The sequence below is a fragment of the Ambystoma mexicanum genome, chromosome 5q (assembly GCF_040938575.1).
Source record: "Ambystoma mexicanum isolate Mex_15411 chromosome 5q, UKY_AmexF1_1, whole genome shotgun sequence".
NCBI classification, from domain to species: Eukaryota; Metazoa; Chordata; class Amphibia; order Caudata; family Ambystomatidae; genus Ambystoma; species Ambystoma mexicanum.
The window spans coordinates 275974534-275995574 of record NC_090933.1 but is presented as its reverse complement, the minus strand read 5'-3'; the positions used below and the strand labels follow the sequence as shown (position 1 = coordinate 275995574).

Sequence of the window (21041 nt, the reverse complement as noted above, 5' to 3'; positions counted from 1 at the left end):
TACCACCCAACACCAGGCCCAGATGGGTTTCTGGCTATTTTTTATAAGAAATATGCAATGCAGGTCATATGGACCCATAGCCCTCTTAAATATTGATGCCAAGGTGTTTACTAATATCTTGCCAAGGAGATTAGCGCAGCTCCTACCTCAATTGATGGATCAATCAGGATTCATATTGGGTAGATAGACCTCCGATAACATCAGGAGAGTCGCTCATTTAATTGAAAAAGTTAATATAAAACAGGATCCTACAGTTCTAGTATCTTTAGATGTCAAAAAAAGGCATTTGATCGTGTAGAATGGCCTTTTTTATTTTATGCGATGAAGCAGTTGGGAATGGGGGCTAAGTTTATTCGGATGGTGCGAGCTAACTAACAAGCTCTCACGATACGGTTGGCAATTAATAAGTGTCTCGTAGTATAAAAGTGACTAGAAGCACCCCACAAGGGTGCCCGCTTTCACCACTCTTATATGCTATTTACTTGGAACCATTCTTATATAAAATTAGAGCGAGAAACGAAATACGAGGAATTACATTTGGATGCGAGGATCATAAAATTGCGGCCTTCACAGACAATATCCTTCTGATGCTGAAGGAACCCGAACAATCAATACCTGCATTGTTGGAAGAATTGGTGGACATAGAAAGAGTTGCAGGCCTTAAGGTTAATATGGGGAAATTGGAACTCTTGGAATTAGGTTTATCCACGCTACAGAAGGAGCCTTTGTCCTCCTATTGGCAGTTTAAAGTGGCGGATAGCTTTATGAGATATTTAGGGATTAACATAAAGAAGGTTTCCCTGCTGTTAGATAGTAATTACCCGGAATTATTGCAGAAGGTAAAGGAAGACTTTGGCAAATTTCGTGGCTAGGTAGGATAGCCACTATTAAAATGGTAACCCTCCCAGGGTTACTCTATAAATAACTTCTGGGTTAAAGTTCCTTTGTCATAATTTAAGTTGTTCAATAAGGAGAGTAGGAGATTTTTGTGGCGTAATAAAACAGAGTTGCACATCGAATTTTGATGGCGCCCAGAATGAGTGGGGGACTGGGCTTAACACATTTAATAAAATACTATGAGATGGGATTACACCAGAGTAATTCTGAGTCCAAATAACAGAACTAACTCAGGAAGATGGCAAAGTACTTTTTTATTAACAATGAACCAAAAATAGGGAGGTTACAACGATCATCAACGGACGGACGTTCAGTCTCTCAATGATCGCCACAAAAAATACAATTCTCATAGTGATAATGCATCAAGAGTGACATCATACTACGTGGTAGTAGTGAAAAAGCCCATCTGGGATGTGTTAAGGGACACATCTAGATATACAATTGTATAGGAGCTAGGATGGTTACTGGCTGTCCAACATCGGGTGGACAACGTATGCCTACCTCTAAAAACATGTCATTTCAGAAACATTGGATACATAGTTTCTCATTGGTCCTACAAACTATAAGGTCCTTCATTATACGGACTAATACAATTGGTTGGCACGCTTGTGCCATATCTGGAACATTTGGTTCATTTAGCAGCACATAGGTCCAGACCCAGGTGAGGGGAGATCAGACATGATACTATCTCACCACCCATTTTAGCCCTGCATCTCTCATCACCCATGCCTTCTGCCATGAAATTGTCTTTGTACTTGGCCTTGTAGAGTATTCTCATCTTTAAGAATGCACAGGAGTGAAGCCACTTGCCATTGTGTCAGGGACTCAAGTTTGAACTGTATTTCCTTGGCTCACATGACAGGAGACCATGACTTGGTCAATTCTATAGGTTTTAAAAGTTCTAAATGAATACAAACTTAGCATCCTTGGCATTCTGTCTTGCACCTTAACGAGAAAGGATTCCTCCTCCGCATGCTCGCTCTTTTTCAGACTAGATAGATGACCTTGGTTTCTTCAGTCTTGATTTTGGGCCAGACAGCCTCGCCATGCAGCTCCATGAGCCTGCAATTCTGCTGCGACAACTTTTCCATCCCCCCTTATGGTTTTCTGGCTTACTTATTTCATGATACTAATGTCCAGTTCTGTACAATGGCAGCTTTGCCTGCATTCTATTTACTATATATAGCTGGCCTCTATGATGACTTAATCTACCTTGCGTTTCAGCATCTGTACATGTGTTGAACTTCTGTTTTCTACATCTTATTTACCGTGTAGTCTTCTTCGCTACGTCGATAGTTCATTCGACCTCGTGTCGTTTGTCCTCTAGAATTCATCCATTGTTATACTTCCTTATCTTGAGACATCATGCACACTTCTTGATGTCATCATTTCACCCGTTTAGCTTATTTTCATATTCCTTCAGGGTTTTCCTCCTGTAGGCTATCACGCTGAGGGTACATTTGGTAGGGTTGTCTCAAAGGGTATCTTCTTTCAAAGTCTTGCTGCGGTATTGATATTATGGCTGGTGTCACGCACAGCACGATCTCATGTCTTCAATACAGGGGATGTAAGGGGGCGGAATCGCCCTCAGATGTACACAATTGCTCATCTACAATGTGGTAACAGAAAACTGCAGGAGGCCATCATTCCTAGTAGCCTCATGCCTCTCTGTACGGTTATCTAACTAGCTACATATTGAGGGATCTGGAACATGTTTTTGGCCCTTTCGTTCTCTAGACACGCCTGAAGTGTGTTTCCTGTTATGAGCCAGTCGTCCAAATAAGGGTACACCGGAATGGACTTTCTGCGTAAGTGAACTGATGCCACTACCAGAACCTTGGTAAAAACCCCTGGGTCTGAGGCAATGCTGAAGGGGAGTACTTTGAACTGATAGTGAGTGTTCCCGATCTTGAACCTTAGGTACTTTATGTGTGCTGGCAACACTGAAATATGAACGTATGCATCTTTCATTTCCAAGGTGGCAATGTAATCCCTGTGCTTATGTAGTGGAATTACTTCCTGCAGAGTTGTCATCCTGAACCTTTGAGGCTTGACATACTTGTTTGCAGGACGCAGACCTAATACAGGGCGCATGGTTAGATCCATTTTGGGTAATAGGAACTATGTTGAATAAATACCCTGGTTTACCTGATGAGCTGGAACAAGTTCTATCGCTCCCTTTTGCAGCAGGGCCTCCGCTTCTGCCTGAAGAATAAGGAGATGATCTGGAGACATTCTTCTGGTCTTTGGTGGGAGGTACGGAGTTGTCTGGAGAAACCCGATACAGTAACCCTCGCCCACTGTATTGAGCACCCACTTGTCTGAAGTAATCCCTTACCACGCGTGGGTGAAGAGTGTTATCAAACCTCCTACTGGCGATACATGGAAGGGGAGCAGGATTCTTAACCTTTCCTTTGCAGCGCCAAAACCCTTGTTGAGAAGCTTGATAGGCGCTGGACGATCCTTGATTAGAATACCAGGACGAACCTCCTGTACCATAACAGGGCTGTGCAGTTCCGGAAAAAGATTGCCCTCGAAAGGAGTGGTGGGTGTTAAAGACCCAGGGCTGCACGTACAGCCTGCTGGACATTTGGTTTGGAGACTTTACAGTCTTGTGCTCTTCCTTTGCCGTTTCTACTGCATCATCCACTGCTTGCCCAAACAAGTAGGACTCTATTGACTTGTTGATAAGAGGCCTGCATCTCAGGTTCAAAAAACAAGTTCATCAACTAAGCGTGGTGCTTTAGAAGAGTCCCTTCCGCTAACACCCTGCCAGCTGTCTCGGCGGCATCCAGAGTGTTCTTCAAAATGTTCTGGGTGACAGGCCGGCCTTCTTGTATAATACCAAGCAGTTGCGAATTGGCTGGTTCAGGCCCACTGTGCAGTCCATCATGCACCAGAACCCATTGGACATCACTAAAGCTTGTAAGCAAGGTGGTGTTATTTGCAATGAGGGTATTATAAGCCACAGAAGACATAATGCGTTTGCCTAAGGCATATAATTTTTTACAGTCCTGGTCAGGAGGAGCCTCAGCCAAAGACAAAGGAACGCCTGCCTGTTTCCTGGTTGTGGTGACCACCAGTGAATCTAGAAGAGTGTCCCCGAATATAAAGGGGACACGAAGGGGCTGGCCTGAAAATTTTCTGAGGTCCCCCCAGATTGTTTTTTCTACCATACTGGTCGGTAGCATTAATGCTGAGCTCATGATATCTAGATTTATTGCTAAATGTTATTGCATCTTCAACACACTGAGAAACCTGAGGGTGTTCTCACTTGTAGACCCCAAGGTTTCTTTGTTCAGGTGGCCAGAGGCGAGCCATTGCTTTTGGATTCCAACTCTGAGGGGGGACAAGCGAGGGAGGATCACCTGGGTAAAGGATCTCTGGGGACCTTGAGGAGAACACCTAAAGGTGAGACATGGTATTCCCCCTCCCCTGCTTCAACTTCCTTTCCCGGCATCCCCTCAGCCTTTGTAGGTTACTGTTATACCAACTCCCCACAACCTTACCCCTTATGGGAAAACAAACCTGGGATACCATCCAGGACGCAACAAATTCTACCTCACATATCAGCGGTGAGGAATACGCCTTCTTTAGGAAAGACCTACCCCACAATTTCTGTTCCCCCCTTTCATTTTTACGGAATCCGTACCTGTATCCCAACCTACTTTGTAAGACAACTCCCATGACTCTCACCCTTCCTCCTCTATCAGTAGTATTGGGCTGAGGAAGATCAGGAACAGAATCATGATGATTACCTCTAACTCTTTTCAATGGCTCTGTCCTGGTAGGGCCAGGCAAGGTCAGGCCTCCCTTTCCAATCATCCCCACCTGAAACCTGTTAACATCCCCACCTGGGATAAAAGGCAGAGCACACAGGTACACTCTGAGCAAGGCTGGGAACTAGGAGAAGAAGCACAAAGAAAGAGGGAGATGTCTAAGGGAGCAGCAGATGAGCCGTGAGAAATACAAGAGACGCCAAAGCCCTAGGAGAGACTGAAGAGAAAGTCATACTGGGTATGGCGAGAGCAAGAGCTCTGAGGACTGAAGCCAAGGGTGCGAAGGAGGCCGTATTAAAAGCATGCCTTCCTCCTTTTCTTTTGAGAATACATTCCCATGTGGTTTGGAAAACACAGGAGGGTCCGTGGGTTAGAGGGAAAGCCCGAAACTGCCTATCCTGGCGAGACGCGGTAATCAGAAGACATCAATGGAAAGCTGGTGAAAGCTATGAAGCAGGAGCCCCTTTGAATCTTCTAACCGCACGGTAACTAAAAATAAGATTCACTGTTGACAGTTTATCCAGCAAATACAATGTAGCAGAGCATATGCGTGTGAAGAAAGAGCATGTGGCGAAAAGGCTCCATAAATACATTACACATTCTGAGAGTTGCCCGCGTGTGATTGAAAACCATTTTAAAGTGTTTTCTAAATCGTGTGTGAAAATAAAAGTAACAAGGCAATATTCCCCATTAAACCGAAGTGATTCAAAGACACAGATGCTTGTTTAAAGTGAACGAACAGCAATTTGGAACAATACAGTAGAAATGCATTGGGACAGCCAAACAACTATATGGAAAAGGACAATGGGAAACTATTGGAGAGGGTTTGGGAGTTATGCGTGAAGAAACAAACTGAGCTGCAAAAGTGGTCCTGCGAAGGGGAACCACATTATTGAAAGTCTTTGTAAGGCATGTTTTGAACTGTGTTCAAAAGCAAACACGAGAGGTTAATGCAAGAGGGAAGTACATTAACCAGAAGGCAGTAGTGTCGAAGTGGTCAGGCAAGGAAGTAAAAGAGTACTGTCGTCTTCGACTAATAAAAGCAAGGAATTTGGGGGAAGGGCGTGAGCCCGACTGAGGGAGGCTGATGTGAAAGATAAGAGGCTGAGCCCAACTGAGGGTAAGCAGTAATATTGTGAATGGCTCTATAGTGAGTGGCTCGAACCCGACGGAGGAAAAGCTGTAATTTTGCAAATACAAGTACCAGAAAGCATTGGGAGAAAGTGACGGTAACGGTTGTCAAAGTGGTCAAGCATAGTCAGAAGCCAAACCTATGACGTCTCGAAAGTCTTCGACCAAGAAATCTTGGGGAAGGGTATCTCTGAGACCTTTAGGAAAGATTGTGACTATTAAGCTTTTGTTTCAAGATGAAGAAGTCTATTCGTGGAAAACATTTACAACCTTTATTTTTGGAAAGCCCAAACTAACATTTGATTATGAAAGAAGACTGAACATTCTGTTGACTCGCCCCAGTAAGCCAGAGTGTGCCCCACTGGGGAAACTGTGCTGCTTAAGTCCCTATGCCCTCGAATCCCATTGTCCCAAGGTGAAATAGTGGGGAAGGCGTATTTCATTGCTTCAAACCCCTTGCCATCCTGAGCCTTTTGTTGAAGAACACTCTCCTTTTCATTTTGTGTACATTTCCCTTGCACCTTTTTGTATTAGAATTAGGGCAGGCATTAGGTTTAGAACCTTTTGATTTGACTGTACTGACTAGGGCGGTTTTACTTTTACTTTATGGTCGAGTTCACTCCCACTTTAGATTTAGGGCCAGTTAAGTCTCTAACACCTTGCAAAGTTATATATAAAGCTATTTAACGTGCATCTCTTGTTTCTGATACAATGAGTTTCTCACAGCACCCCTTCGATGATTAAACTCAACCGTTTGCCGTTTGAAGAGATCTGACTTAATCCTCGATGACTGGCGGCAGCCTTCACCATCAGGCCTTTCTCAGTAGGAAGAGTGGGGGGTGGGATTTATTTTCAACATTCCTTCATTAGAGAATTACTTCCCCTGCTTTTCTGTCTTCTTTACCTTGTCGGACTGCTATTTTTCTACTTAATAATGGAGAGAACTCCACTTAAATGTTGCCCTTCCTGTGAGGGATAATGGGTACACTACATGTCACAGTAGGTATAGTGTTACAGACAAGCCCAGGTCGACGTCCATTTTCGATCTTCGAAAAAAAGATGCAACGTTCCGTGATTACCACTAGATGTCAGACTATATGCACATCTTGCGATTCCAAGCAGATTCACAAGAATCCTGGCCTTTCACAGATATCATCTTCATCACTCTTCGGAGGGGGCAACTCATCCCAGTACTTGGGTTACCTAGGTTCCCGTTGTTCTTCGTCTTAGTACTTTCCAGAACATTGAGGTACTTTGCCTTATAACAGTACATAGGTCTACTGTCTATAAAGAGGTTGGCAGAGGAACGAGAGGCTAGAGTATGTGGAGATAAGATGCTCTCATAAGGACTGTACCCTAGATGGACGTCCTTCTCCCCAGAGGGGGAGTCCCTCCCCATTAGATTATCCCATATTATACCACACCCAGGGGGACTATCTGGTAGCAGCCTGACCACACTGGCCTCATGGGAAAGGGCTCCCCTTCATGGAGAAGTGACGCCAACGAAAGGTTTGTCACAGCATCTTATCTATCCTCCGCCCTCATGCCAACTATGTACCTGAATAGACGAGGTGCTATACAAAAGCAAGATAACACAACATAACAAACATAACCACTCCAGCTCAGTAATCCCTGCCCTAGACCAGACAGCACAGTAACAAAGCGTACCTCACAGAGCAGATTGATGCTGTAATAGCATGGTAAGCACCACCACCTGAGATATAAACTGTCATGTAGCCAAATCAGTGTACAACAACCCCGTAATTTGCCAAACACATTACCAGGCGTCCACTCTACACTCAGTGGACCTCTTTCCATATCCAAGATGAAACACGAAGGATGGTCTGCCTCATCATGCCTGCTCGCTATGTAACATCAGCCACTCCCCAACTACTTACTGCTTGCCCCAACTCAAGACAGCCAGGATGGTGCTGCAACGCCTTACCTGCAAATCAACACCATTGTGTCCGCAGCTAGCAGGCGTGAGGGAGATTTGTCCATGCAACTGATCTTCTTGTAAAAGCCACGTGCATGGCTGCTGCATGCTCCAGTAAAGAATAAAGCATTAGTGCATGGCAATACCAAACACTTGGCATGCTAAGAGCTGGCTCAACACCCTCTGTCAGGTCCAGGGTCCTGGCCTCTACCCCACAAAAAAAGAGAATCTTAAAGCCAATTACATGCTGAGAACATCCAGTCTCCCCTGACCCCCCCCCCAAACCGCACCGCTTGACTGGAAGGTTGCACTACACTGAGTGCTTCCTTGCAGAATGTGCACCAAAGGTGGGTGCTGAAAGTTGCTGTGGGGTAACAAATCTGAATCTAAGGTTTAGGAGCTTGTTGCAAGTTGCAAATTTACAATAGTATTGAATGCAAGATGCTAGCGGGCAGAAGTGCATAAAAGTCCCTGTAACATCATCGCCATCTTTGTCATGCTACTAAAAAACACAAGAATTCTTTTATATCCAGCTTTGCAAAATTAAATCAATACAAAACTTGACTTCCGACTATAGTTTTAAGTTAAAATAGGTAGGCACGTGGCAGCACATGGAATCACACAAAAGAGTAATCACCAGACAAGAACACATTTCTTTAGCTTGGTATCAACTTCTGTGACAAACCTGGAAGATGCATCATCCCAATCTTGTCCATCTCCTCTGAGTCGCTGCACAGTACGTCCAATCACAGAAGGCCGTGGGCTACAAGTGCTTGCAGGAGATGGATTCTGCGACTGAGGGATAACTTGTGCTTCTGGCCCATATGAAAGAGAGGAGTTCTGAGAAAGTGTGTCTAGTGATACAAGTTACACATTAGGAAAATTGCAACAGCGGTAGTTCCAAATGTAGTTATCACAACATCCTTTTGAAAAGATATGGGTACATTTTCGATTTCCCCCAAATTGCAACAAGATATATTAAAACAAGGCATACACGTGTTATGCCTCTTTAAAGACCACTTCTTGTGTTTCAGGGTTTTTTGTGCTTTAAGCAGTTTGAACTTATAGAATCCGTCTCTTAACAACTGCTAAAGGTAGGAGGGTTCCATAAGAATTAATTGTACATGCTTTCCGTTATGCGAATATGGCAGGACACATACATTTCTTTGCACTATGAAGTGCAAAAAATGTGTTAATCTGTCAGGTTTAACATGAATGTATTGCACTTCACAGTGCAAAGTAGGAAACTAGAAAGGGGGACAGAAAAAAGTTCACACTTTGGCAGTCCCCTCCGTGTAATCAGCACCTTTTAGAAAATGAGCCTTCATAAGTCTAGATTGCTCGTAATAATACAAATGAAAACATATATGGCAAACTACTCCTGCTCTATACAGTATCAACAAAATGAATCATCTGTAATTTAGTGGCCAGGGTGACTCTCCTAGGAATTGACCTGCATATAATTTGTGGGTCACCCTGTGAAGGTTGAGACTGGAGCATTCAGGTATCTAATTCGGCTACATACTTGCTGCAGGAGTTGTATACTTCAAACCCTTGGCTATTTGTATACAATTGCAAAGCATTGTGAAAGCGTGCACACACAGGGGAATACTGTGTTTTACATTATACAATTCAGGCTCCAGGGTGGGTGGGGTTGAAGAAGAGCGAGTAAAGTAAGACAGCACTAAGCTTCACATTTACTTTGAGCAAAACTAACTGCCATCAAAAAGGAATTGTGCCTCATCACAAGACAGATTTCAGCCGACACGTTACTAAAAATATGTGGCGGGAAGGAAGAGTTACTTAACTGTAATCGTTTTTTCCATCATGGGTACCTTCATTAAATTCATAACTACTGAATTGACATCTCTGAACACCAACAGGAATGTACTTTTAAATTTCAAAATCAAGTTATCAAACTGCGAGCCAACAGGGGGCGCACGGAATATGGCAGCTTAGTCGTGTGCTCGCAGCCACCGAGCTTCAAAAATCGTCACAATGGCGAATCCCCCACACTAGCGTGCGATGGGGGTTTAGATTCTATTAAAGAGAATGGGGCGATTATTATGCAATACAATCTTTACTCTGAAACCACAGCAGCAAAGAAAAACTTTTACAAACAAAAAAGTTGTAAAGAACAGAACTAAATAGAGTTCAATGTCAATGTAAGGGAGCTCCCCAATCCATCATGGAGGACAGGTCATGCCCTGCAGGGGACCAATGAGCAGGGACCCTTCCTTATATAGGTCCATTACTCTAAGCCCAATTCCTCTTTCTGTAGCTGTCTTGAACCCGGCGTCCACTGCACAGATCAGATGATAAACGATGAAAGCAAATCCATCAAAGCTCTCGTACCACGCACTCCATAACTTGCAACTGCGAGCCACACTCCTGATCAGAACCTCAACTCGTAGCTGTAAGAACAAACCAAAGAATGTTCTCACTTGAACCACCTGTGTACATACATGTCATAACTGTCATATCATATGCAGGGTGGGTGGGAGGGATAAGAATTGCCTCCTTGTCTTTAATAGAATCTAAACCCCCATCTCATGATAGTGTGGGGGATTAGCCATTCTATGACAAGACAGGAGGCTCATATTATGCAAGTTCAAAGCCCTTGTATCTCATTAGTAAAACATGATCAATACAATAGAGACAATATAATAAAATAATAGGAAAGAAAATGTTTTCAATGCTTTCATTAAATAAATCAGCTGACCGCAAGAGAATTGCCCAAGACTAGGCTGCCTGAATAACTGTCTTATAAGGCATAGACAAATCCACTGCAAGAAAAAAAAACAGGAAGATGTGCCAATTCCAGTGTTCCCTACAGGCCACCAAAACCAACTGGTTAAAAGAGGGGGAAAACATTGAACAAAGTTTTCCTATACTAAAAGGTTAGGAATAAACAGCATCTGAAATAAACACCTCCATTGTCCAATCAAACATTAAAAACACTTAAATTCATACCCTCTTTGGGAACCTAGGTAGCAAACCATAGAAAATAAGCACCCAGCTCTCCAGGAGATATAGAAAAGTACCCCCTAGGGGTGAAAGTTTTGTAGGCTCCATCCCATGTGTTAAAGGAAGATGTCGTATTAGAAACAGAGCACGTCACATAACTACCTTGGGGAACCCAGTGGGAAAGAAATCTTCATAAAAGGTAAAATGGAGTAAAAAGTAATTTTATTAATTTTTAATAGGACGACCCATCCTGAGCGGAGCAGAAAAACAATAGACTTAACCCACAATTGTCTTCAGTCATATGTGTATAATAAGGAAGGATGTCTTCTGGAGAAGCAGAATGGAAGAGAGGGGCCCCACCTGGGAACGTAAACCTGTGAAACCGCCAACACGGGGACCCTCAGACCTCCCGAGCTCTTGAAAAAGGACACTGCTACCATGACCAAAGGCAGATCTTTACAAACCTGACCCTTAAGAGGCCAAACCTGGCAAGGAGAAAAAATGCATCTTACAACCAATTGTTACCCTTATAGTGATATGTAAACCCCTTTGTAGATATGCCCGGTGCTTGAATCTTGTTCCCTCCTCCCTGGTTGAGGAAACCCCTAGAGGATCCAAAAAAACTAACGGAAGGAGGACTCCTAAATTCCAAAGTCTTAGCAAGACTCTAAACTGCCAAGAACTGATCACTAAACAGTTAAACTGAAGTTGCACACCAGAAGAGGTCTAACCTATATTTCAGCCCATTTGAAGATCCTTGAAGCTCACAGCACCCTGAGCTGGCACCTTATTGCAAAAACAAACTCCTGTGAAAACCCAAAGGTGCCATGCAGGTGACTAGGAGAATCAAGTCATTAACTAAATATATATCCCAGCCCTCTTGGAATCGCACTGGCAGACACCCTCTGATATTTAATGTAGAGACGCTGGAACGCATCGTGATAGAGGATCGTAATAACTTGTATGGGAGATTAATATCACTCCCAGACCCCTCTATCCCACCGAGGGATATTGTGCTCTCCCAAAGGAGGAGAACCCTCCCCCACTTATGCAAGGGAAAAAACCTTGTAACCCAGAAGAAGGCTACCCTGAGGACCACAGTAAAGCCCCGCTTTATACCCCTAAGAGAAAATAAATACACTCTTGCACTTCTAACCAATCCCCTGACCGTGGATGGGCTCCACTTAAATTATTGAAATACCAGGAATTAGCGCAAAGGAAAAGTAACTGACGGGAGGGAAATGCTCAGCGCGAGTCTGCACTGGTCACGAGCCAGAACTTCTGTAAAAAGGAAACAGAAACCATCGGGATCTATTCCAAGAGATGTATAACCCAGAGTTGAGGGACTCTGCATGGGGGGGCAGGAGTATTAGGAAGTAACTGATCGAACAATACAGCGCCATATCCGGACTCTAGATTAACCAGTCCAAGTCGGTTCTCATCCCCTTAGACGAGAATGAAGACCGGAACTTAGGCTGATTTGCACCCCTGGGAGTACAGGTCAATCTGGGGCCCTTTAGGTACCTGGGGATCACTGTAATTAGGGATCTTGGAGAGCTATTTAATTTCATTCCACTGATGGGCAAACTTAAAAAAGACCTGGAGAAATGGAGCAAGCTCACAATCTCTTGGCTGAGACACCTTAACACCCTTAAAATGGTCCTCCTCGCAAAGATCCTTTACTGGTTTCAGATGCTACCCATCCAGGTCCCAGACTCACTCTTTAGAGATGCAAGGAGCAAAATGCTGGAATTGCTGTGGCAGGGGAAAAAAGCCAGGATCCCCGCAGGGACACTCATCCTTCTTAAGGAGAAAGGAAGTGTGGGCCTACCAGACCTGAAACTTTACTACAAGGCTGCTCAACTTAGAGTCCTGATACCACACCTAAGAGCACAGTGAGATCTCCAATGGGTCGCCCTGGACAACACACACATGCACCCGGCAACGGTCAGGGAATGAAGGTGGGTGCAAAGAAATAAGATGCCACAAAGGATTCAGGAACACCCGATTCTGGGGACAATCTGGTATGTTTGGAAGAAGTGTACCGAAATGGAAGGGGTCACGACATGGCCATCACCGCTGGGGCATATCTAGGTACCGGGGGTTAGGGACTCCATAGAAAACCCTGAAAGATTCCAGCCCTGGTTTGAGGCAGGACTGGAGGGGGCCGGACCGTTCTGGAGGTAGGGGAGATTCATTACCATTCAAGAACTCGAAGAGCTTTGAGCATTGGCAGACTCTGTCTTTCTATGTCTCCAGCTGAAGGGGGCACTGACAAGGGAGGGCTGGAGGGAACAGATCCAGGGGGACCTCACCCCTTTCGAGCGGCTCCTGGACACCCAGACGGAGGGGAAGGGGCTGATCTCAGCCATGTACAGAGCCCTAGTGGAATCAGGCAAGGGGTCCACGGGCAAGCTAAGACAAAGATAGGAGAGACCCCTAGGTGCAGGGGGTTGGACCAACCTCTATGGGAAAAACTCTGCAGGGGTGCATCCCGGACCTCAATATCATGCCGATATAAACTGCATGCAATCAAGCTCCTACACAGGTGACAGTACGACCCGGTTAGAAGAGGGAGGGGAGCGGGATACATTTTCCTGGTTCCAGGCCAAAGACGGATTCAGACTCCCTAATAGGTGTTAGTACCTTTGTAACATTCAACTCATTACCACTGTTGCCTCAATGGAGGCTGTTTGATTGTACCACTCTTTCTGCTGAAACATTGTCAGATTAGTAGATAAAAACTCTAGGGTACCAAGTATTCAGGGTCACTGATTGAAAGGAAGATTGAGTATTTGACCGTCCTAGTGTCGTCCCTCGTGGGAGGAAGACTATGGTGTGTATAAACTGACCTGAGCAGATAATGGGCCTCCTAAGAAAATTTAACTTTTTAGGGAGATTACTGAACCGGAACAAAGATCTCTCAAGCTTTAGTCATGTAGACAATGGAGGTGCACAACAGTTATTTGTGGCAGGGGTGATTCTGTGTCCATGGTTAGATTGCACAGGGTGTTCCAGGTCAGCTTTGTATATTTCGGTATTAACCAAAAACTGAAATTTCACCAATATTATGACGAGTTTGAAAAAAGAACAAAACTCTTCTAGCTGCAATACGATAGATGAATTGGTAATTTCAGCTAATAAGCCACACGTGCACAGTGCCACGTAGTAGCCATCACTGAACGCTGAATGTTCACTTCCAGATTAGAACCACACAGCAATGCACAATGGTTATGCAAGTTGGCTAAAAACCTGCTTTTGCTCCATAGGAGGAAAATGGCATTGTCTTATAGTGCAGTAGAAAGACTGGCAGCTATGAACAATATAACAACCAACCACATATATTCTCCTTCATCAGGGATCGTCAATGCAGTGTAGGTTGACATCCCAGAGAGTGGCGCACGAGGCATGTTTACCATTCACCATCAACGTTATGGTGGGTTTGAGAAAAAAGAAAAAAAAACTTCTTTGGCCCCTTCAGCTGAAAATCCACACATGCACACTGCCACCTAGTAGCTATCACTGGAAGTTCCCTTCCTGAGCAGAGCCATATTATGCACTATGGGTATGCAAGTTAGCTGTAAAGCTTGCTTTTTGTGCCACGAGAAAATAGATTTTGCCTTATAGGGCAGTGCTATTTTATACACAGCTTTATCAAACAAAGACTGACAACTCTCAAGGTTGTAACAAAAAAACAAATATGCGTTTCATTCTTTATAGGTAATTTGCAAACATATAGAGTGCATTACTGTGTTCCTCTGATCTAGAGATGAACTTCCAGTGATTGCTACTAGGTGGTGCTGGGCATTTGAGGCTTTTTATCGGATATGACTCATTCTTCTATCACAAGAGACTGAAGAAAGAAGTGATCGTACACACCACGTGATACTTGTGTTTGGGGCCAAACACCAGGGCTCCATGAAACTGGAATGCTTTGGTTCCAACAGTGTTTGATGTCGAGTTTCACACAGGTTTTGACCTTGCGTCAAGGCTTCGTGGAGTGCTGAAAAGGAACAAGTTACTTACCTGTAACTGTTGTTCTCCAGCATGGGTCTGGCATGGATTCACATGCTCATGAATATTCCCCGTCGTCAGGCCGGGAATCCTCGGTAAAGAAAAAATCAGTATCAGTTTTGTTTCTGATCTGTCTTTCTTAGTAGTAACCAATCACTGATCTCTGGGTCATACTGCCCACAGCCAATGACTGCCCTCTCCCTAAGCCCCTCCCCTGGCAGCCATCCTCAGATTTGGTAGCACGTAAAGTGGCAGTAAGACCAAGTGAAGAGCCGCAGAGGGGAAGGAGGGAGGGTTCACATGTGAATCCATGCCAGACCCATGCTGGAGAACAACAGTTCCAGGTAAGTAACTTGGGCCTTCTCCAGCATGGGGTCTGGCATGGATTCACATGCTCATAAATACAAGAATACATAGCAGTACACACATACACAACCAAGGGAGGTGGCTAAAGGCTCAACATTAAGCAACTCTTACCTCCTCACCAGGCCCACCTTCAGGCGAACAGGTTGCGCAGCACTGCTTGGCCGACCCTGGACTCCTCCCTGGAGTCCCGATCGATGCAGTAGAATCTCATGAAGTTGTGAGTCGGCCTCCACGTAGCAGCCCTGCAGATGTCCAGCAGGGACACCAGGCAGGAACGCCGTAGTAGCAGCGATCGCTCTGGTCAAATGGGCTCTCGGACGGCCAGGCAACGGTCGGTTTGCCAATTGATGACAGTGCATGATGCAGCCAGAGAGCCATCTGGAAATGGAAGACTTCGAGAGAGCCTTCCCTTGGTTCACAGGTCCAAAGTTCACAAATAGCTGTGATGTCTTCCGAAAACTCTTCGTGCGGTCCACTTAGAACTTCAGCGCTCTAGCCACATCCAGCGCGTGCAAAGTCCTCTCGGCCGACGACAAAGGCGACGAAAAGAAAACGGGCAACACAAAGGGCTCGTTGAGGTGGAAGTTGGACGGCACCTTGGACATAAAGGAGGGGTGCTTCCTCAGCACCACCCTCGTGTCGTGAAAAGTCAAGTATGGAGGCTTGCAGGATAGGGCCTGGATCTCTCCCACTCGTTGTGCGGAGGTGATGGCCACAAGAAACCCAGTCTTCCACAACAGGAACTTCAACGGTGCCGAATGCAGGTGCTCGAATGGCACTCCCATGAGCCTGGCCAGCACCAGGTTGAGCTCCCACGCCGGGGCAGGGGCCTTCACCGGCGGGAACGATCGGAACAGTCCCTTCATAAATTCCCTCACCAGGCGATGGGACCACAAGGACGCCCGTCCTGTGGTTCTGATGTATCAGGTGATCGCAGCCAGATATATCTTGATTGAAGCGTGAGCCAGACCAGCCTTGGCCAGCGACAGTAGGTACGGCAGCACTTGAGGGGCCATAATCGTTAGAGGGTTAATCTTCTGTGCACAGCACCAGACAGAGAACCTCTTCCACTTATGTCCGTAGCACTTGAGAGTTGACGACGCCCTGGCCTTTGCAAGAACCTCTCTGCAGTCAGCCGGGATATCGTGCCCTCCAAACTCTAGTGCTGTAAGAGCCAGGCCTGCAAATTCAGCAACTCCGGGTCGTGATGAAGTAAGGCGCCTCCTTCTCTGGAGAGAAGATCCGCGTCCATCGGCAGCTTAACTGGTGGGAACCCTGACAAGTCCAGAAGGTCCGGGAACCAGATCTGCCTCGGCCACGCCGGTGTGACGTGGATCACTTGGAGTTCCTCGCCGTTGCGAACAGGTCGATCTACGGTTTTCCCCATCGTCGGAAGAGTCGATCGACTTGATCCTGACGTAGTTCCCACTCGTGGCACGAGCGCAGCTCCCTGCTCAGTGAGTCGGCAATGGTGTTTTTTTATCCCTGCCAGATGAAAAGGCACCAGAAACATCCCTTGGGCGACGGGCCAATGCCACAGATCCTGGGCTTCCTTGGAGAGGGCTGGGGATCTGGTTCCTCCCTGCTTCCAGATGTAGAACATTGTGGTGGTGTTGTCGGTGAAGATTCTCACTACCTTGCCCTTGATCGACGGGAGAAAGGACCTGAGGGCCCAGAACACTGCATAGAGCTCCAGGATGTTGATATGGAGCGGCTTCTCCTACGGGAGCCAAAGGCCTCTCGCGTGAAGTGCTCCGGTGTGCGCTCCCCACCCTTCCAGGGAGGCATCCGTGGTCACTGTCTTCTGGTGAGATGGGGTCTAAAAGCCACCTTGCCAGGGAAGGCCTTCGTCCTTTCCTCCGACGGCAAGGCCAGACACGCCACTTTGTCGAGCTTGGCTCCCAGAAACAGTGCGACTTGCGACGGGACCAAGTGGGATTTGGGAAAGTTGACTGAGAATCCCAGGTCCGTGAGCAGCTGGACTGTCTTTGCTGTGTGTTCTACGGCGAGCTCGCTTGTCCTTGCTCGGATGAGCCAGTCGTCCAGGTAGGGGTAGACGTGGATCCCCTGCAGGCGCAGCCGCGCCGCCACCGGTACGAGGCACTTGATGAACAGCCTGGGTGCCGACTTCAATCCGAAAGGGAGGGCCTTGAACTGCTAGTGCCGTCCTTGGACCACGAACCTGAGGAACTTTCGGTGTCCTTTTAGAATGGGGATGTGGAAGTACGCATCCTCCAAATCCAACGACGACAGGAAATCGTCCTCCTCCAGCTGTCCCAGCACGTGCTGGAGGGTGACCATCCAGAACTTCTGTGCCTTTATGTACTTGTTCAGTCGTCACAGGTCCAGGATGGGGCGCATCCTCCTGTCTTGTTTTTCACGAGGAAGTACCTTGAGTATACTCCGGAGCCCCAGAGCCTCTTCGGGACGAGCTCGGTGGCACCTTTTTTGAGCATCGCCCTTACCTCCGATAGCAGTTGAGGGATGTGATTTCCCTACCTTGCCACTGGTGGAATGTCGGGGCACTTTTTTTTAATTCGAAGGCGTGACCCTGGGCCAGGGCGTCCAGCACCCAACGGTCGGTGGAGATGGACTCCCACACGCTGACGGACTTGGCCAGCCGGCCTCCCATCGGGGTGCTTCGGGGGAGCCCCCACACCGCCATCGGTTCCATCTTGCTTGGAGGACGCCTTGCCGCCTTGGCCTCCCTGGCAACGACGCCGCGGTCCACCAGACTTGTCTCATCCTCTATAGGCTTCCTGCGACGAGGAGTGGGCTGCTTGGCGGTACGTAGAGGAGCCACCGCCGAATCCCTTGGAGGCACCCTGCTTGCCTCGGTGCTCCGAAAGGACAGCCTTCGTTGCCAGAGAACGCCTAGGGCCTTAACTGTCTCCGTGTCCGCCTTGATGGCTTGGAGGGACTCATCCACTGTTTTCCCAAACAGATTGTTCCCGAACGGCATGTCCAAAACCTTGGCTTGTATGTCCTGGCGGAAATCCGTCGCCTTGAGCCACCCTCGTCGTCTAAGGCAAACGCCGCTGCCTAGATGGCGGAAACCGGTGTCGTCAATGTCCGTTGCCACTTCGCCTTCTTGCAAGATCTCCAGGGCCTCGGCCCTCTTGTCGTCTGGTAGGAAGTCCAACAGGGGGCGATCTTGTACCATAACTCCCTGTCGTAGCGGGCCACGATCGCGAGGGCGTTGACCACCTTAATCGTTGCTGCCGCCGACAAGATAACGCATCGTCCCATTGCGTCCAGCTTCTTTCCTTCGCTGTCCGGTGGGGAAGTTGACATTGAGGCCGATGACACCCCCCCCCCCCGCTTTCTTCTTGGCCACCACTGAGACGACCGAGTCAGGGGTCGGTTGTGCCCTAGGGCACAAAGGGGCTGCGTCGGAGACCCGGTACTTCTTCTCGTACCGATCCCTCTTGGCAGGCGTCATAGACGGGTTCTTGAGAAGGGTGAGGCCCTCGTCCCAGATGTCATCCAGCAGAGGCACGGCGAGGACCGTTTTCCTCTTGGCCTCGCGCCGTTGGTAAAGGAAACCTTCCTCCTTCTCTTCGGGGCAGAGCTGAAAAAGCTTGGATGCACTGGCGATCAATGCCTGGAAAGACCACATCTCGTCGGGCGGGGATGCCCGGGCTGGGGGCGATGGGAGCTCCGTCCTGTCGTCACCGCCATCGTCGGTACCTGTTTTGGCCGTGTCCGTTCCCGTGTCATCCCCAGGGACGTGGGACGTGGTCAAAGGTGGAGTAGGCCGCGAGGGCTGAAAAGGCGGGCTGGATGGATCTGTCTTCTCTTGTTCGGGGGGGCTTCCTGCCGGGCCTGTCTCTGGCTCCTCCGCCAAGCCTGGTTCCGGTTCTTCCATCGGTGGTAAGGGCAATCTCGTCCTTATCTCCGAACATAACGATTGTATTGCCAACAAAATGGCTGCCGAGTTGTCGTGCGGCTCCGGAAGCGACGGGTGACTAGGACCCTCGCCGGTGCCGCCGCCACTCTCGTCAACGCCTTCGTCGGGATCCCTCCCATGGGAACGGGCCTCTTAGACGCCCTCGTCGAGGCCCTCTAAGACTTCTACCAGTTCCTCCTCGGATGCTGTGTCCGTGTCCACAATGGCCACCAGGCCCCCCCCTCTTTTTCCACCAGGGTCTTCACGGGGGTCTTTCCGATGGGTCTGAAAGAGGCTTCCCTCCACAGAGGCATTAAGACTCCGGGCCCCTAGGTCGCCTCCACTGGTGTAGCCTGCATAGGCTGCGCAAGGGCCGCCGCAACTTCCTCAATAGAGGCCTTGGCAGGGTGAATCAAGGCCTTCGCCACCTTATGTGGGCCTGTGGCCTTCACCTTGGGGGGAGGGTCACTGCCTCGCTACCCCTCGGCCGGATCCTTCGAGCTCGACCGGGGCCTCTCCAGAAGCTTTGCAGGGTTCGCGGCCTTCCTCTTCCCTGAGCCAGAGCGTTGGCTCGTGGTTGATGGCGCTGGGGAGGATGCGCCCTGCCTGGCAGCCGAGGAGCCCGACCGTTCGGCACTCCCGGTGCCCGCGGACTCGCGCTGCTTTGCCTTCTGTTGTGCCCCCGTCGCAGGGGCGCCCTCACAGGACTTAGAAGACCGCTCGGACTACTTCTTCTCACCCGACAGGCTCTTTCCTTCCAGCCAGTTCGGAAGACGACGGGGTCGGTCCCTGATGGTCCGTTCCGACATGTTCCTGCAAAACGCACAGTCCTTCTCCACGTGCGTTTTGTCCTCATGAAGGCAGTAGAGACATTTCGAGTGCTCGTCCTCCTTGAACACATTCTGCAGCTGGCATCCAGGGCAAATCCTGAACAGCTTTCCAGGCGTCGAGCTTCCTTTCTCCTGGGCCATGTTCGGGTAGGCCGCAGAAACTCCTGGACTCCTCCAAGAAGCGTAACTCGATGAAATCTTCACCCTTGAGGGGCGTAGAAAAATCCGACACGGATCCCCGTTAATCGGATGTAGAGACGGTGGAGCTTGAGGCTCTATTTGACCGAAAAATGAGAAATTCTCTTTCAAAATGCGCAAAAACGCAGCAAAAGCTCAAGAGCTAAACACGAGGACTCCCAACACTTGAGCGTGCGGTAAAAATCTGAGGATGGCTGCCAGGGGAGGGGCTTAGGGAGAGGGCAGTCATTGGCAGTGGGCAGTATGACCCAGAGATGAGTCATTGGTTACTACTAAGAAAGACAGGTCAGAAATGAAACTGATATTGATTTTTTCTTTACCGTGGATTCCCGGCCTGACGACGGGGAATATTCATGAGCATGTGAATCCATGCCAGACCCCATGCTGGAGAAGCCGCCCTTGATTTAGCTATTAGACTGAAAATCTTTTCCCCCCCCAATTGCTCACTCCGTTCTGCCCCATCAACTCTAATCAGCCCTAGATTAAACAAATTATTCCAAAGGCAGGAGATACTCAGATCAAGGTGCGAGAATATGAAGCAAACTCTTAGACGCCCTTAGATCGGAGTCCAGCATAAGTAATTTCAAGAAACATCTTAAACTTGTATTCTTTCTTTATCATCCATACTAACAATGGAAACCACATTGTCTTATTCATGTATTTTTCTAGAGCACTCTTATGCCTCTGGGTTTGAGTGCTATATAAACAACATATAACATACCATAGCCACCAGAAAAGCCATTTTCAAGGTGACAAGCATCAAATCTGAGGAGGCCATTGGTTCAAAAAGGTTTTTGCACTAAAGCAGATAGTACACAATATTTAAGTATTATGGCAAGTGAGGTTTATTGTTGGTGGAAATATTCTCATCAAAACACTGAAGTGTTTGATACCTGGGTTTGAAAAAATGACAGATCTTACTATCATATTCAAGTATACACGGACAGACTGGCTGCACAGTCTGGGGCTACATATAAAAATGACAGACAGATTATTTTGTTCATATTAATGGTAGCTCTGTGGCAGAAATAGCA

At 47.5% G+C, this 21041-nt stretch overlaps 1 protein-coding gene across 1 annotated transcript in view; it reads right to left on the bottom strand.

The window, feature by feature from the left end:
- RTTN (rotatin) overlaps positions 1–21041 on the bottom strand; it is a 2784523-nt gene that overhangs the window by 2392139 nt on the left and 371343 nt on the right. Inside the window, exon 9 of the mRNA XM_069620779.1 lies at positions 8429–8597. Within this exon, the coding sequence (XP_069476880.1) occupies positions 8429–8597 (169 nt within the window). The remainder of the gene's footprint in view (positions 1–8428; positions 8598–21041) is intronic.